This window comes from Saimiri boliviensis, chromosome X, assembly GCF_048565385.1.
Source record: "Saimiri boliviensis isolate mSaiBol1 chromosome X, mSaiBol1.pri, whole genome shotgun sequence".
NCBI classification, from domain to species: Eukaryota; Metazoa; Chordata; class Mammalia; order Primates; family Cebidae; genus Saimiri; species Saimiri boliviensis.
In genome coordinates, this window is record NC_133470.1 from 20768058 (window position 1) to 20784899 (window position 16842).

At 44.7% G+C, this 16842-nt stretch overlaps 3 protein-coding genes across 3 annotated transcripts in view; 2 read left to right on the forward strand and 1 right to left on the reverse strand.

The window, feature by feature from the left end:
• APOO (apolipoprotein O) overlaps window positions 1-16842 on the reverse strand; it is a 142292-nt gene that overhangs the window by 11601 nt on the left and 113849 nt on the right. The window contains exon 9 of the transcript XR_012515582.1: window positions 5579-5685. The gene's annotated coding sequence lies outside the window, so the exon portion shown is untranslated. The remainder of the gene's footprint in view (window positions 1-5578; window positions 5686-16842) is intronic.
• LOC141582690 (uncharacterized) lies at window positions 1212-1301 on the forward strand. Its single transcript, XM_074391453.1, has one exon. It carries the CDS (start codon window positions 1212-1214, stop codon window positions 1299-1301), a length of 90 nt encoding a protein of 29 aa, XP_074247554.1.
• SAT1 (spermidine/spermine N1-acetyltransferase 1) lies at window positions 1268-4140 on the forward strand. The gene is made up of 6 exons (XM_010334861.3): window positions 1268-1351; window positions 1620-1671; window positions 1762-1845; window positions 3261-3362; window positions 3451-3491; window positions 3617-4140. The coding sequence occupies exons 1-6, from the start codon at window positions 1286-1288 to the stop codon at window positions 3785-3787; spliced, it is 516 nt and encodes a 171-aa protein (XP_010333163.1). The 5' UTR covers window positions 1268-1285; the 3' UTR covers window positions 3788-4140.

The window sequence follows — 16842 nt, forward strand, 5'->3', positions numbered from 1 at the left end:
CAATGACATCATCACATATCATGTAAATGTATAATTATTTTAAAAAAAAGTTAAAGGAAATGAAGTATAGAGGATGGAGCAAGTGGAGATTACAACAACTGTTAACAGCAACTGAAGTTAGAAGACAGATACCACCAATGTGATGAAAGACGAAAACTTCTGAACCTCAAAATCTATAAACAGTGAAATAAACCCTTCGAGAATTTTAAGATGGAGGCTGGGTGTGGTGGCTCACACCTGTAATCCCAGCACTTTGGGAGGCAGAGGCAGGCAGATCACGTGAAGTCAGGAATTTGAGACAAGCCTGACCAACATGGTGAAACCTCGTCTCTAAAAAATAAAAAAAAAAAAAATTTAAAAGAATTTTAAGATGGTTGGTCCGAAGGTAGTAAGTTATCTAAATTGATTGTTTATAGTCAGTTACAGATCAAACTCCTTATTTTACTCTCACTACTGCACTTGACTACTGTAATAAAAAAGAATTGTAAGATAAAGACACATTCAGACAAGCAAAACTGAGAAAGTTTCGCAAAAGCAGATCTTTACTAAAGGAAACTAGGAAGAACGTACCTCAGGCAGAAGGAAAGGTATCACCATTGCAAGTTGAAAAGGCAAATGACGTCTATTATTCTAAAACAAGTTCTGCCACCGAACCTCTAGAAAGGATCTTGGGATCTGCAGGGCCTCCCGGATCACACTTTGAGAACCTCTGTTTTAATCTTCCTCCCATCTCCTAAGGCCAGGGCTCCTGAGTTTGCTTCCCTGACCCGCCAAGGAGAAAAGAGTAAGGTCAATGGTCGGGGGCCGCAGAGGGAATTCCCCTCCTTCTTTTGCAAAGGTTACTAGGGGACACACGGGCTGCTGGTGGGATTTCCGGGAAGACTTCGTGAAGCGCCACTAGAGGGCGCGGCTAGCGAATCCCACAGCGCGCCCCGCCGCCCATGCTGTTGTTCTAAGGGTTCACACCGGCTCCCGAAAGACAGGGTGGTGCCTGGGAGAGGAAGCGGTGCGCCGCGGGGCCGCGACCTCATTGGAGGAGAGAGGTCCGCCTCACGGCCCGAGGCGGGGCTTCTCGCGCTTAAGAGCTGGCCCGGGCCAGCGCTTGAGTGCGCAGCTTAGTCGTAAGTTGGCTGAATTTTTTCCGTCACTCGCCGAGGTTCGCTGGGTCATGGTGCCAGCCTGACTGAGAAGAGGACGCTCCCGGGAGACGAATGAGGAACCACCTCCTCCTACTGTTCAAGTACAGGGGCCTGGTCCGCAAAGGGAAGAAAAGCAAAAGACGAAAATGGCTAAATTCGTGATCCGCCCAGCCACTGCCGCCGACTGCAGTGACATACTGCGGCTGATCAAGGTAGCGGAGAGCCCGAGTTCCCCTCGGGGCGTGGGGTGGAGATGGCTCCGTTTTCCGGGGTGGAGGAGGATCCACGTTTTGGGGTCTGGGCCGGTGTGAGAGCCCAGCCTGTTCCCCTTTCCGCGCCTACCTCCCTTCGCCCCATCTCCGGTGCGGCCGCCACCCTGGGCAGGACGCCACCCCGCCCCGCCCGCCCCATTCCTTTCCTCTGAGCTGGCCTGGCCGGAGCCTTATTTTGTTTTCCGCTTCTCTCTCTCCATCCCCCCAGGAGCTGGCTAAATATGAATACATGGAAGAACAAGTAATCTTAACTGAAAAAGGTAATTCAACAGCGGCGGGGTGGGGGAAAAGCGTTCGGTGCTTCTCACCTTCGCCGACGCCATTACCACCCCTGCTGTCCCTTCTTGCAGATCTGCTAGAAGATGGCTTTGGAGAGCACCCCTTTTACCACTGCCTGGTTGCAGAAGTCCCCAAAGAGCACTGGACTCCGGAAGGTAACCCCTCTCCCCTTCCAGAAGCCAGAGAGAGCGAGTGTTATGTAAGAAGTAGTGTTGGCGGTGTAGCCCTGACTCCACAGGCCGAAGTTACTGAGAAGTTGGACAGAAAAAAATAGCAAGTGTTCAAAGTACTGAGGAAAAAAAAAATTAGATATGCTGCACTTGAGACTAATAGGGCAGGGTAAAAGAGTCTAAGTTCAGAGTGCTGTGGAGACTCGGAAGAGTTTAAGCTGCTTAAGTAAGTATCAGAGTGCTGTGAAGACCCGGAAGAGTTAGGTATAATGTCATTTGTTGTAATTCAGTTTCATAAAATGGTTCTTGTTTGACCCTAACGTGACCGTTTTTGTAATTGTGTTAAATCACATTTTTTTCTTTAATTTGTCCCAATCTTCAGGTTACAGTCTCTAGCTTCGCCATGTACATGGCCCTTCCGTGTACATGGATGGGCGGGGAGGTAACTAAAAGATCCTTTACACAATAAAGTAGATGATCATGATAAATGAGGTAAGGTCCTATTATCACACAGTTAAAACACGGTAGATCAGAAACCCACTATGATACTCGCTTCCTGTCTGTTTGCAAAGGAATATAAAATGGCTAGAAAGTTTAATTTGAAACCTTTGCCTCCATTTGGAATAGTAGATACCCGTTAAGAGGGTGTCAGATGCCTTTTTTTTTCCTTGCTGATCCCTGTTGATTGGTCAGAAGACAGCTCAGCTAAAAGGGGAAGTTGTTTGGGTGGGTGCTTTTTTTTCTGACGTCTGTTCCTCAGGCTAGAAGAAATCAGCAGAAAACATAAGGGATGAGTACTTTTCAGAGTATGTGGTTGTTACGTAATACCTGTTTCTGGGCAATGCTGCTGCTTCTGACTCAACAAATGGGGAAAGCAAATTGAAAATATGTAAATTGGAAGGCAAGTTCTGAAATTAAACGTTGTACTTTGGCCTGATGTTCTGACCTTTAAGGAAGCAAGACTTTGTAAACTTACAAATATCGACTATTCTGAACTGCCGTGTAAACCTGACTTATTCCCAAGTCAGCATACCAGTATACCAATAGGATGTGAATAATGTGTGTGCAAGTTTAAAACCGTAGCAGTTTTGCTCTGGCAAGTAATGAAAGCTTCCTGAGTGTGAGATCCAGCAGTCTGCAGAGTGGCAAGTCCACAGTTGTAGCCTGACTTCAGTGAGTTCTGATGTGTGCTTTTTGCAAATACATGTTCTCAGAACAGTGAGATCATCCAGCAGTGGCCTGGATTGCATTCATGTAAATCATGAGACAGTCGTGGCTGCTTGTTTCTGTAACACATGCATGTATGTTTTTTAAAACCTATGATAGGCCTCTGATTCTGCAGCTACAACTTTTATGGAATGTTTTCCTTCTCCACATCTCATGTGATACTCTTATTACAGGACACAGCATTGTTGGTTTTGCCATGTACTATTTTACCTATGACCCGTGGATTGGCAAGTTGTTGTATCTTGAGGACTTCTTCGTGATGAGTGATTATAGAGGTATGATTGAGTTTGGGGCAGAGGGTCTGAAGAGTTCAGGGCTGTAAATCCTTACAATTTTAAATCGTATTTCTCTTTAACTTTTTAGGCTTTGGCATAGGATCAGAAATTCTGAAGAATCTAAGCAGGGTATGTTGTAGTTTTTGGTTTCCAAATTTGTAAGTTTACTGGATTATTTTAATGATGGAATAAAAATTGGGTCTTGAAAGCAGGCTGAAATGTCACGGAGTTTGTATTTCACTCTCTCATGATAGGTTGCAATGAAGTGTCGCTGCAGCAGCATGCATTTCTTGGTAGCAGAATGGAATGAACCATCCATCAACTTCTACAAAAGAAGAGGTGCTTCTGACCTGTCCAGTGAAGAGGGTTGGAGACTGTTCAAGATTGACAAGGAGTACTTGCTAAAAATGGCAACAGAGGAGTGAGGAGTGCTGGTGTAGATGATGACAACCTCCATTCTATTTTAGAATAAATTCCCAGCTTATCTTGCTTTCTATGCTGTTAGTAGTGAAATAATAGAATGAGCACCCATTCCAAAGCTTTATTACCAGTGGCGTTGTTGCATGTTTGAAATGAGGTCTGTTTAAAATGGCAATCTCAGAGGCAGTTTGGAGAGTCAGATAGTTCTTGAAACTCTTGATGAACAACAAGATGGTGTGATCTTAATATATATGAAAAAAACTTCATTCTCGTGAGTCATTTAAATGTGTACAATGTACACACTGGTACTTAGAGTTTCTGTTTTGATTCTTTTTTAATAAACTACTCTTTGATTTAATTGTTTGTGGTGTAAGCTTTTTTACTAACTATTTCTTATACATTTTTCTTGCTGTTGAAGACTAAAATGACCCGCAAACATCATTGGATAAATACAATTGCTCAAAATAATTTTTAACCCAATTTAAAGGTTTTGTGATCACGTGTTATGCTAGTATTAACAAAGTCTGGATAGAAGTCAGTTGACTATCAAGGTTTTATATGTAGCAACATGTAAAACATGACTATTTTTTTAAATTGAGAAATAGAGTCTCCTCTGCTGCCCAGGCTGGGGTGCAGTGGCGCGGTCTCAGCTCACTGCAACCTCTGCTTCCGAGATTCAAGCAATTCTCATGCCTCAGCCTCCTGAGTAGCTGGGGCTATAGGTGTGTGCCACCGTATCCAGAAAACTTAAGTATTTTCAGTAGAGATAGGGCTTTGCCACCTTGGCCAGGCTGGTCTTGAACTCCCGACCTCAAGTAATCCACCCACCTCAGCCTCCCAAAGTGCTGAAATTACAGGCATGAGCCACCGCACCTGGCAAAACATGACTTGTTACACTGATGACACTGTACAGTGCATCTGACAGAATTTTCAAGAGCTGAAAAACCAAGTTAGAAACTGAGGCCCACAGTGAATAAGCCAATCATTACACAACTAAAATGTGGAGGTACGATTATGAAACATTGAATATCGAGAAAAAACATCTTGTTACCGAAAACCTCATGCCACACAAGACTTTTTTTAATAGAGCCACGATCTCACCCTTTTGCCCAGGCTGGAGTGCAGTGGTGTGATCACAGCTCACTGCAGCCTTATCTACCTGGTTCAAGCGATTTTCCCACCTTAGCCTCCCAAGTAGCTGGGACTACAGGTGTATGCCACCATGCGTGGCTAATGTTATTTAAAAAATTTTTAATAGACACAGAGTCTCACTAAATTGCCTAGGCTGGTCTCAGATTCTCCTGCCTCAGCCTCCCAAAGTGTTGGGATTACAGGTGTGAGCCGTGGCACCTGACCAAGATAATTTTGACAGTAAAGTGGATCACTGAAATAAGTGTCTTCTGTGAACTAAAAAAGTACACATTTTTACAGGAAATTTGCAAACAGAAAAGCTCCAGTTGGACACAGGTACAAATCAGACAAATTAGCATCTTATTTGGAGGGTGAATTTGTAGTACTGTGTTAATACAATGGATTTTTAGAGCAGAGAAACAATAGCCCTTAAAACTGCCAGGAGGGAAAGAAGTAAACAAATGCTTTCTAAGGACTGAAATGCAAAAGAAGAGGTTAAGAGGAAAAGACCGTTTTCCCCTTAGATATGTGAACTCCTTTCATTATTCATTACATTGGCCCAAATTCCTAAACCGACTAATTTCCACAATAAAGAAAATGGTAGTTGATAAGAACCCCTGTAGACTAAGATCCAAGATAAATGTTTTCCAAAAGAAGTCAGATACCTGAAAACAATGCTCTGTATCTTTCCGTGTTCTCCAGGAAATACCGAGCGCCTGGTCGAAGGGAATGTTGTCCCGCCATCCTTTGTATCAGTGTCTGTTGTGGCTTCCTAGAGTAGAAAGCAACCATATGTAAAAGTGTAACCCTGTTTTATATTTAATACAGGAGGGCTTTGGGGTTTATCGGTGGCTCAGCGAGCATGCCATGAAAACAGGCTCACAAGTCAATCATCAACCAGGGACCTATTAGGCAGGCAAGTAACTACATAAGAGAAACTGGCAAAAATAAAAGGGTAACTAAACACAAAGAGCCTTGTGGGGAAGTAAGATACTTTGCATATTGTGTTTTGGAAAGTGAGCCTCTTAGAGGAAAACAACTACATGCTGACTGTGGTTAAATATATGAATAAATTAAATTAACAAGAAAGTTACAATATAACTCTTTGTTTTCTCATCTTTCTTAGAGCTTAGCCTTAAAGGCCCAGTATTGTCAAGATAAAGGCTTTTTTTTTTTTTTTTTTTTTTTTTGAGATGGAGTCTTCCCTGTGTCACCCAGGCTGGAGTGTAGTGGCGTGATCTCAGCTCATTGCAACCTCCACCTCCGAGGTTCAAGCAATTCTCTGCCTCAGCCTCCAGAGTAACTGGGACTACAGGTACCCACCACCACATCTGGCTAATTTTTTGTATCTTTAGTAGAGATGGGGTTTCACCGTGTTGGCCAGGATGGTCTCGATCTCCTCACCTCGTGATCTGCCCACCTGAGCCTCCCAAAGTGCTGTGATTACAGGCATAAGCCACCGTGCCCAGCCGATAAAGGCTTTTATGAAGTTTTTGTATCCACTTTAGAGAAGTCACTTAAGTGTAAAATATATTTAATTTTTATTTATTAAATTTTTTCCTTTCTTTTTTTCATATGTTCCACAAAAGAAATTTATTTTGTTGTTTTTTTTGTTTGTTTGTTTTTTGTTTTTTTTTTTTGAGATGGAGTTTCGCTCTTGTTACCCAGGCTGGAGTGCAATGGCGCGATCTCGGCTCACCGCAACCTCCGCCTCCTGGGTTCAGGCAATTCTCCTGCCTCAGCCTCCTGAGTAGCTGGGATTACAGGCATGCGCCACCATGCCCAGCTAATTTTTTGTATTTTTAGTAGAGACGGGGTTTCACCATGTTGACCAGGTTGGTCTCGATCTCTCGACCTCGTGATCCACCCACCTCGGCCTCCCAAAGTGCTGGGATTACAGGCTTGAGCCACCGCACCCGGCCCTATTTTGTTGTTTTTTGAGATAAAGTTTCGCTCTTGTTACCCAGGCTGGAATGCAATGGCGCGATCTCGGCTCACCGCAATCTCCGCCTCCAGGGTTCAAGCAATTCTCCTGCCTCAGCCTCCCGAGTAGCTGGCACTACAGGCGCGTGCCACCATGCCCAGCTAATTTTTGTATTTTTAGTAGAGACAGGGTTTCACCATGTTGACCAGGATGGTCTCGATCTCTTGACCTCGTGATCCACTCGCCTCAGCCTCCCAAAGTGCTGGGATTATAGGCGTGAGCCACCTCGCCCGGCCTTTATTTTATTTTTTCTTGAGACAGGTTCTCGGTCTGTTGCCCAGGCTGGAGTACAGTATGCAATTGCAGCTTACTTGCAGCCTCGACCTTCTGGGCTCAAGCAATCCTCCTGCCTCAGCATCCTGAGTACATCCTGAGTAGCTAGACTACAGGAATGTACCACGACGCCCAGCTTTTTGTTGTTGTTGATTTTTTTTGTAGAGATGAGGTCTCGCTACATCTCCCAGGTTGGTCTCCAACTCCTGGCCTCAAGTGATCCTCCCACCTTGGCCTCCCAAAGTGCTGGGATTACAGGCATGAGCCACCATGCCCAGCCAAGTGTAATATTTAGAAGCTGAAACACCACCACATTAGCCCACTGCAAGCTCAACCCAATTACAAAGACACCTCTTTAAAAACTAAACTATAAAGCAAATCTGTAAAGGTTGAAGTCACCAGGCAAGTAAGAAAACATGTTATGGGGAAATTATCGGAAAAGAAACAACAAACAATGATAAACATGAAAAAGGAAAAAAAGAGTCCACATAAGCAACGCTCCCGTAAAAATAGTTTTGTTTTGTTTTGTTTGAGACAGAGTCTCACACTGTCACTGGGGCTAGAGTGCAATGGCTCAATCTTGGCTCATTGCAACCTCCCCCTCCCAGGTTCATGCAATTCTCCTGCCTCTGCCTCCCGAGTAGCTAGGATTACAGGCACACACCACTACACCTGGCTAGTTGTTTTTGTATTTTTAGTAGAAATGGGATTTCACTATATTGGCCAGACTGGTCTCGAACTCCTGACCTCGTAATCCACCCGCCTCAGTCTCCCAAAGTTCTGGGATTACAGGTGTGAGCCACTGCACCTGGCAAAAAATATCTTTAAAATTACTATTTTACTAAAATATTATGCCTAACAGAATTATTTCAGAGAAATAGTATTTTAGGTCTAAGGACTTACCAATTATTGCATCAGGATATTTTGGGTTTACTGTGTGTGTTAAAAACAATAACTTTCATACCTGTAATCCCAGCAGGAAGGCTGAGGTGGGTAGATCACCGAGGTCAAGAGATCGAGACCATCCTGGCCAACATGGTGAAACCCTATCTCTACTAAAAATACAAAAATTAGCTGGGCATGGTGGTGCATGCCTGTAGTTCCAGCTACTTGGGAGGCTGAGGCAGGAGAATCGCTTGAACCCAGGAGGCAAAAATTGCGGTGAGCGCCACTATACTCCAGCCTGGTGACAGAGTGAGACACTGTCTCAAAAAAAAAAATAGTAATAACTTATTTGCTATTGAAACAGGAAGTAGCTAGGTTTGTCCATGCATAAGCTTAAGACATCCTACTACCAATCTGATTACAGGGTTGATAGTGGAGTCATGGTCATCATCCACACCAGACCCCAAGATCATCAACCACTTAGATTCCACAGAGTAGTCTTTCTAGGGAAAGAAAGTAGAGTCTTTTTTACAGAAATACTGAAGAAACAATCCAGAAAAACCTAATGATTAATGTCTTAGACCCAATCCACCCCTTCCAGTGAGTCTCCTTTCTACTGGGGACCCAGCAGGGCCTAGAATGGATGATGCTTATCATGGTTCATTGAAGCAAGTGGCTGCTCACCAGCAACTGATGGACCTGGCCATGCCCTGGGAAACCAGCCACCTTCTCCTGCTAGGAGTGAAGCGATTTCCTCCCTGACTGTGACAGGCATGACCTTCCTCTGAGCTTGCAGGTGGCCATGTCTGCTCCTAGAATTCTGTTTCCTTGACAGGTGCCATCTTTGGTTTTTTTTGGTTTGTTTTGAGATGGAGTTTCACTTTTGTAACCCAGGCTGGAGTGCAGTGGTGCGATCTCAGCTCACTGCAACCTCCACCTCCCGGGTTTAAGCGATTCTCCTGCCTCAGCCTCCAGATGGGCAGGGATTACAGGGGTGCACCCCAACACCAGGCTAATTTTTGTATTTTTAGTAGAGACGGGGTTTCACCATGTTGGCCAGGCTGGTCTCGAACTCCTGACCTCAGGTGATCTGCCCGCCTCGGCCTCCTAAAGTGCTGGGATTACAGGCGTGAGCCACCACACCAGGCCCTGTTTGTTTTTTGAGACAAGGTCTCCTTCTGTCACCCAGGCAAGAGTGCAGTCATGCAATCAGGCTTCACTGCAGCCTCAACCTCCCAAGCTCAAACGATCCTCTCACCTCAGCCTCCTGAGTAGCTGGCCTACAAGCATGTGTCACCACCCCCAGTTACTTTTTTAAATTATTTTTTGTAGAGACAGGATCTCACCAGGTTGTCTAGGCTGGTGTCTAACTCCTAGCTTCAAGCCATCTTCCCACCTCGGCCTTCCAGTTGCTGGGATTGCAGATGTGAGCCACCACACCCAGCCCACGCCATCTTTGTTTTCTTGCTTTTTCAACATCTCTTTCTGTGGGTTGTCACCTCAGAATGACCTTGTGCTTCATCCTCATCCCTTTTCTTTGTATTTTCAGTCTGGGCTTCCTCTTAATATTCTCCCAGCACCCTATTTCAGCACATTCTTGTGGCTCACATCTGCCCTGAAAATGTTTCAGTAGCTTCCAGATGGTTTTCAAAATAATAGCTACTGGACAGGTACAGTGGCTCATGCCTGTAATCCCAGCACTTTGGGAGGCCGAGGCAGGAGGATCACCTAAGGTCAGGAGTTCGAGACCAGTCTGGCCAACATGGTGAAACCCTGTCTCTACTAAAAATACAAAAATTAGCCTGACATGGTGGTGTACACCTGTAATCCCAGCTACTTGGCAGGCTGAGGCTGGATAATCGCTTGAACCCAGGAGGTGGAGGTTGCAGTGAGCTGAGATCACACCACTGCATTCCCGCCTGGGCAACAGGGAGAGATTCCATCTCAAAAAAAAAAAGAAAATTAGCTAGTGATAAAAGCTAACATTTATTAAGCACTAACCAGGAACCAAGCATTCAGTTTAGCACCTTGCATACATTATTATTTCATCTAATTTTCACAACCACCATACGAGATTGGTACAATTATTAGTTTCTTTTTACAACGAGAAACTAAATCTCAGAGAGGTTAAGTTGCCCAAGGCCATATAACTAGACCTGGGAATCAAGCTCCAAACCAATTCTCAAACCACTGGGGTTCCTGCCACAGTCTCAGAGGACCTCACAGTCTCTGAAAGAATGGTGTTTCTGTGGGATTCTACTCCAAAGAATAATCAGTATAAGCATTTTCTGGATCATCAAAAGCCATAGTTCATCTGGGTACAGTGGCTCACTCCTGTAATCCCAGCACTTTGGGAGGCAGAGACGGGCGGATCACGAGGTCAGGAGTTTGAGATCAGCCTGGCCAACATGGTGAAACCCTGTCTCTACTAAAAATACAAAAATTAGCTGGGTGTGGTGGTGGGTGCCTGTAATCCCAGCTACTCAGGAAGCTGAGGCAGGAGAATGGCTTGAACCAGGGAGGCGGAGGTTGCAATTAGCCAAGATCCCACCATTGTTGCACTCCAGCCTACGCAACAAGAATGAGACTCTGTCTCAAAAAAAAAAAAAAAAAAGCAGTGGCTCTCAGTATGGACTACACATTAGGATGGCCTTGAAAGCCCCATAAAAATACTAATGCCACACCCTGAGAGAGATTCCTCATTTACTTATATTTTTATGCTCATACCAAAGTGATGCCAGGGGCCTGGTGAAGTAGCTCACGCCTGTAATCCCAGCACTTTGAGAGGCCAAGGCAGGAGGATCACTTGAGGTCAGGAGTTTGAGACCAGCCTGGCCAACATGGTAAAACCCTGCCTCTACTAAAAATACAAAACGTAACTGGGTGTGGTGGTGTGCACCTATAAACCCAGCTACTCGGGAGGCTGAGAACTGAGAATCGTTTGAAACTGGGAGGTGGAATTTCCAGTGAGCCGAGATCCTGCCGTTGCACTCCAGCCTGGGCAACAGAGCACAACTCTGTCTCAAAAAAAAAAAAAAAAAAAAAAAAGTGCCAAAGGCATCAGCAGTAATACTTGATCAAATTCAGGTTTGAGTTTTGGGCAAGAATGTTTCATAGGTGATGTTTTTCCCCTCAAGAGGCAAAAAATGCCTTGTCGTGTCTGTGCTGCTAGCAGCTGTTAACATCAATACTTACATATGTTGATCAATTAGGAGTGCAAAACGGTGATATTCTATCATTCTTTATTTATGAGCTAGAATAGTTCTATAAAGAGAACTTTCAGCCGGGTGCTGTGGCTCACACCTGTAATCCTAGCACTTTGGGAGGCCGAGGCAGGAGGGTCACTTGAGCCCAGGAGTTCAAGACCAGCCTGAGCAACATAGTGAGACCCCCGTCTCTATAAAAAATTATTATTATTATTAAAATAGAGAACTTTCCCCCATCTTACATTTTGTTACCCTGAGATACACAGTTCACCCAGAAGAGGCAGAATAAATGCTTAATTACTCCCTTTACTAGTTTCCAAAAGAATGAATTTAGTGTCCCCAGCATCTTCCAGTTAGGCTTTTTTTTCCTTTTAAGTAGCATTATTATTATTATTTAATAATATACAGTCAGGGTTTCATCATGTTGCTCATGCTGGTGTTGAACTCCTGAGCTCAAGCTATCCTCTCACTTCAGCCTCCCAAAGTGTTGGAATTCTAGACATGAGCCACGGTGCCCAGCCTGAAGTATCATAATTAACTCAAAGCCTCTTAGCATTCCCTGCGTCTTAATTACTTGCTATTATTTTTCTTATGGAAGCTCAGATTTCCCTAATTGTCCAGTGAAAGCTTCTTCAAGTTGGCTCCAGAGTTGAGTCCTTTGGACGAGACCCCAGAAACCTTTGTTAACTTCTTCCCTTTTAAGTTTTCCCAGGCTCATCTAGTACATTTCCTCCCCCAGACCTGACATCAATGGCTAGGTAATTCTGAGTTTCAGCGGTTCCCGGGGGAAACTACATTTATTGGGAGCAGGTGTTGTTCACAGTTCTCTGTTTTGATAATGACACAGGCACAGCAGGGAGATCCTTTTAAAGTGGCGCTTGAGAGTGGCTGCATTCACTCCAGGCTTCCCTGAGGACGTGTTCCACCAGCTGTGGGCCAACATGGTCTTCTTTCACCTCAGTGTTTATACTGCTTTCTTTTATCCAGTGAATCAATAACAACAACAGCAACAAGCAGTTTCAAAACAGCTAAATCCACCACAGCAAATCTCTATTGCGGAGAGATGTGGTCCAGAGGCAGTTTGAGTCTGGTGAACACTTGTCTTGGAGTAAGAGGAAATTGAATTAGATCCTGGCTTTTCTTCCTTTATGAGAATAAAAACAAACTTCTTTTATTTCTTTTTATTTATTTATTTGGAGATGGAGTCTTATTCTGTCACCCAGGCTGGAATGCAATAGTGCAATCTTGGCTCACTGCAACCTCCATCTCCCGGGTTTAAGCAATTCTCCTGCCTCAGCCTCCTGAGTAGGTGGGATTACAGACATGTGCCACCACCCCTGACTAATTTTTTTTGTATTTTTAGTAAAGACAGGGTTTCACTTTGTTGGCCAGACTGGTCTCAAACTCCTAACCTCAGGTGATCTACCCGCCTTGGCCTCCCAAAGTGCTGGCATTACAGGTGTGGGCCACCGTGCCTGGCAGATATACATTATGAATATATTCTATGTGATATATTTATAGTAACCCTACATGGAGCATCTACTATGTGCCAGACACTGTGATTTTATTTCATAAATGCCCATAACAATATTGTAGGGTATTCCAGTGGTATGCTAGTAAGTCTGCTGGAGGTGGGGTATTCTTGATTTGTAGAATTGACTGATTTCCATGGTGTAAATACTTCCACCAAGGGTGCACCAATGGTTTTAGCAACTGGCTGACAAAATTCCTGAATATTTAACAATAGGTTCTCACAAGCCAGTAGGAGCAGCTTGCAGCACACCACTGGATCAGGCCCATCTTATTTTACTGTATTTTATTTTATTGAGACAGGGTCTCATTCTGCTGTCCCAGTGCAATGCAGGGGTGTGATCGCAGCTCACTGCACCCTCAACTTCCCAGGCTCAATTGATCTTCTTACCTTAGTCTCCTGAGTAGCTGAGACTACCAGTGCATACCACCAAACTCCTAATTTTTGTTTTTTGGTTTTTGGTTTTTTTTGGCAGAGATGGGGGTCTCATCACATTGCCCAGGCTGGTCTTAAACTCCTGGGTTCAAGTGATCTGCCAGCCTTGGACTCCCAAAGTGCTGGGATGACAGGTGTGAGCCACTGTGACCAGCCGAGGCCCATTTAAAGATGAGGAAATGGAGGCTCAGAGTTTAAGCAACTTGGCTTCACTACAGGGGGTGCAGGTCTGGGCTGTCAACCACGTTTGTGCCTTCACAACCGTGTGCTTTTTCTACCACACTGCTGCCACTTTTCTAAGCTGTTGAGCTACACCAGCAATCTCCAAATTTTTTGGCACCAGGGATCAATTTCATAGAAGACAATTTTTCCACAGATAGGGGGAATGGTTTTTAGATGAAACTGTTCCACTGCAGATCATCAAGCATTAGATTTTCATAAGGAGCACGCGACCTATTGTGAACCTTCCAATGCGCAGTTCACACTAGGCTTCACTCTCCTATGAGAATCTAATGCCACCACTCACTGATCTGACAGGAGGCTGAGCTCAGGTGATAATGCTGGCTGGTCCACAGCTCACCTCCTGCTGTGTGGCCTGGTTCCTAACAGGCCACACACCAGTGCCACTCTCTGGCCTGGGGACTGGGAACCACTGAACTACACTATTTGACCTCTGACTTATTTATGCTTTGGCATAACAGTGTACACAAAAATGTTTACTTCTCTTGACTGTAAACATCTGGGGGCAGGGACTGTGCCCATAATCTCTGTATCCTCAGGGCCTCATTCCATGCATGGCACATAGTAAACACTTCATAAATGTTCATTAAATAAATGGAATAAACCAGTCACAGTTTTAGGGGGAAACTGAAATAGAAATCAATTCTAATGTCTTTCTTTACCTATAACAGACACCCATTTTGAGAATCACAGTTTAATTGAAAAAAAGAAAGCCAGGCCTGGTGTGGCAGCTCCCACTCATAACCCCAGCACTTTGGGAGGCCAAGGAAGGCAGATCATGAGATCAGGAGTTCAAGACCAGCCTGGCCAACATGGTGAAACCCCATCTCTACCAAAAATACAAAAATTAGCTGGGCATGGTGGTACGTGTCTGTAATCCCAGCTACTTGGGAGGCTAACGCACAAGAATCACTTGAACCCAGGAGGCGGAGGTTGCAGTGAGCTGAGTTCGTGCCACTGCACTCCAGCTACAGAGTGAGACTCTGTCTCAAAAAAAAAAGAAAGCTAATAATTATAGGACACTTTCTACATCCTACATGTTATACACGGATTATGTCATTTAATCCTTAAAGCAAAGCCATCGTTTTGTATATGAGGAAGGTAGGGTGTAGAAAGCAAATCAATTTATGTCATACAACCAGAAGGCAATATGATTGAGATCTGAACTGGGTAGCCAGGTTCCACGTATACCTCACAAACTACAACTCACGGTCTAGTCTCACTAACCATTCACAGTGGAGTTTAGTCATTAAACACTGGTGGTGCTTTAGGGCTAAGACTGTTTCTTTGAAACATGGAAAAGGTCTTGCCTGTGCTTAGATTTGGTGTTGAGCAACAGGGAGAATGCGGGCTTCCTATCCACTGTTCCCTGTCTCAACACGTCTCTGCCAGCTCTGCAAAAAAAATTCGATACTTCCACAAAAGACCAGTGAAGGAAAATGTTTCACCCCACAACATACTCCTTTGACATATTTCAAGACGGCTATTCAGAAGGGCTGGAAATACAAGAATAGCTGCAAAGCCGTCTTTTGTAGAGCCTTGTATCTGTAGAGAAAATCCGCACTGATGCAGCCCTGCTTCTCGGAGGCCCTCCCTTGTCCTGATCTAGGAAAGATGAATTGAGAGTCTGATGCTTTTGGAGGACTTTAGAGGCCTGAAAGAGGGCTGCGACCTGTGAGGTTTGACCTACATAATAAGACCCCTTTGCCAGCCAGGCCTCCTCTTCTCCCCCTAAACAGGTTACAAGAGGCCTTCACTTCTGTTTTGCCAGGATCCAAGCCCCATTCTTCTTGTAACCTCAAGATGGTATATAAGCTTCTGTACCTCATGGGGCGGAGGTTGCAGTAATCACTCTGTGATTTCCCTCAGCGAATGTTAATAAGTTTGTATGCCATTTATCCTACTAAGCTGCCTTTTGTCAGTTGATTTTCCAGGAAACTGTCAGAGGGCAAAGGGAAAGATTTCCCTTGGCCTCTACAGCAGCTTAGAGGCAAGGCAAGGGGTTCAGCAATCATCCCACTTTGTTTTTTCTTCCTTGAATTACTTATGAGTTTGTTTTGAGACAGGATCTCGCTCTGTCACCCAGGCTGGAGAGCAGTGGTGCCATCTCAGCTCACTGCAACCTCTGGCTCCTGGGTTCAATCAATTCTCCCGCCTCAGCCTCCCAAGTAGCTGGAATTACAGGTGCCTTCCCCCAACACCCAGCTAATTTTTGTATTTTTAGTAGAGATGGGGTTTCACCATGTTGCCAAGCTGGTCTCAAATTCCTTACCTTAAGTGATCCACCTGACTTGGCCTCCCAAATTGCTGGGATTACAGGTGTGAGCCACCATCCCCGGCCAAATTACATATGAGTTCTGTCACTAGAAACAAAAGTTGGCTATTCTGAATTTTCCACACAGGCCCCCAAGGAGTTAAAAGACAAAAATCATTTTCCAGTTTCTCTGGCTTCAAGCCTGATTCCCAGACGGGATCCAACACTATGCGCCATCCAAATGCCTGTCAGCAAGACAGTCATTATGTACTCTGGCATATAGTACTGAGGCAGTCTTGGGCAATGTTGTTACAGCATTATGTTATAATTATACCCAGCCTTATTTCCTGCACATCTCACAGATACTTATACACCAATGGGGTGTTAGCTGACAATCATTCTGAACAAGCCCAGACAAAGGAATAATAGCGGTAACCTGAGGAACTTCTGAAGAAATACACAACTAAGGTCTGAGAATGTTCAGCCAGTTCAATAGCCTCTTACAGGCAAGTCTAATGGCAGGTGGCATTCATACCTTTTCCTGTTCTTTGACCTTTTTGCCCTCTCTTGTCCTGTCCAGAACAATGTCACTTAACTCCTCTGTATTTCTCCCCTGCCTCCCTTTGCCAAGATGGAGTTTCACTCTTGTTGCCCAGGCTGGAATGCAATGGCGTCATCTTGACCTCTACCTCCCAGGTTCAAGCGATTCTCCTGCCTCAGCCTCCCGAGTAGCTGGGATTACAGGTGCCTGCCACCATGCCCAGCTAATTTTTAGAACTTTTAGTAGAGACTGGGTTTCATGATGTTGACCAAGCTGGTCTCGAACTCCTGACCTCAGGTAATCCACCCGCCTTGGCCTCCCAAAGTGCTGAGATTACAGGTGTGAGCCACCGTGCCTGGCTGTTTTTTTTTGTTTGTTTGTTTTTGTTTTGTTTTGTTTTGTTTTTGTTTTTTTGAGACAGGGTCTTGTTCTGTCGCCCAGGCTGGAGTACAGTGGCACAAGTACAGATCACTGCAGCCTTGACCTCCCAGGCTCAAGTGATCCTCCCACCTCAGCCTCTGGAGTAGCTGGGATTACAGGCACATGCTACCATATCTGACTAATTTTTGTATTTTTTTGT

Bases quoted from the DNA above. Each gene is read 5' to 3' on its own strand.
- LOC141582690 (XM_074391453.1), top strand. From the start codon at position 1,212: ATGAGGAACCACCTCCTCCTACTGTTCAAGTACAGGGGCCTGGTCCGC.
- SAT1 (XM_010334861.3), top strand. From the start codon at position 1,286: ATGGCTAAATTCGTGATCCGCCCAGCCACTGCCGCCGACTGCAGTGAC. The intron at 1,352-1,619 runs GTAGCGGAGAGC...CCATCCCCCCAG, and splicing joins ACATACTGCGGCTGATCAAG to GAGCTGGCTAAATATGAATA. The intron at 1,672-1,761 runs GTAATTCAACAG...CCCTTCTTGCAG, and splicing joins AGTAATCTTAACTGAAAAAG to ATCTGCTAGAAGATGGCTTT.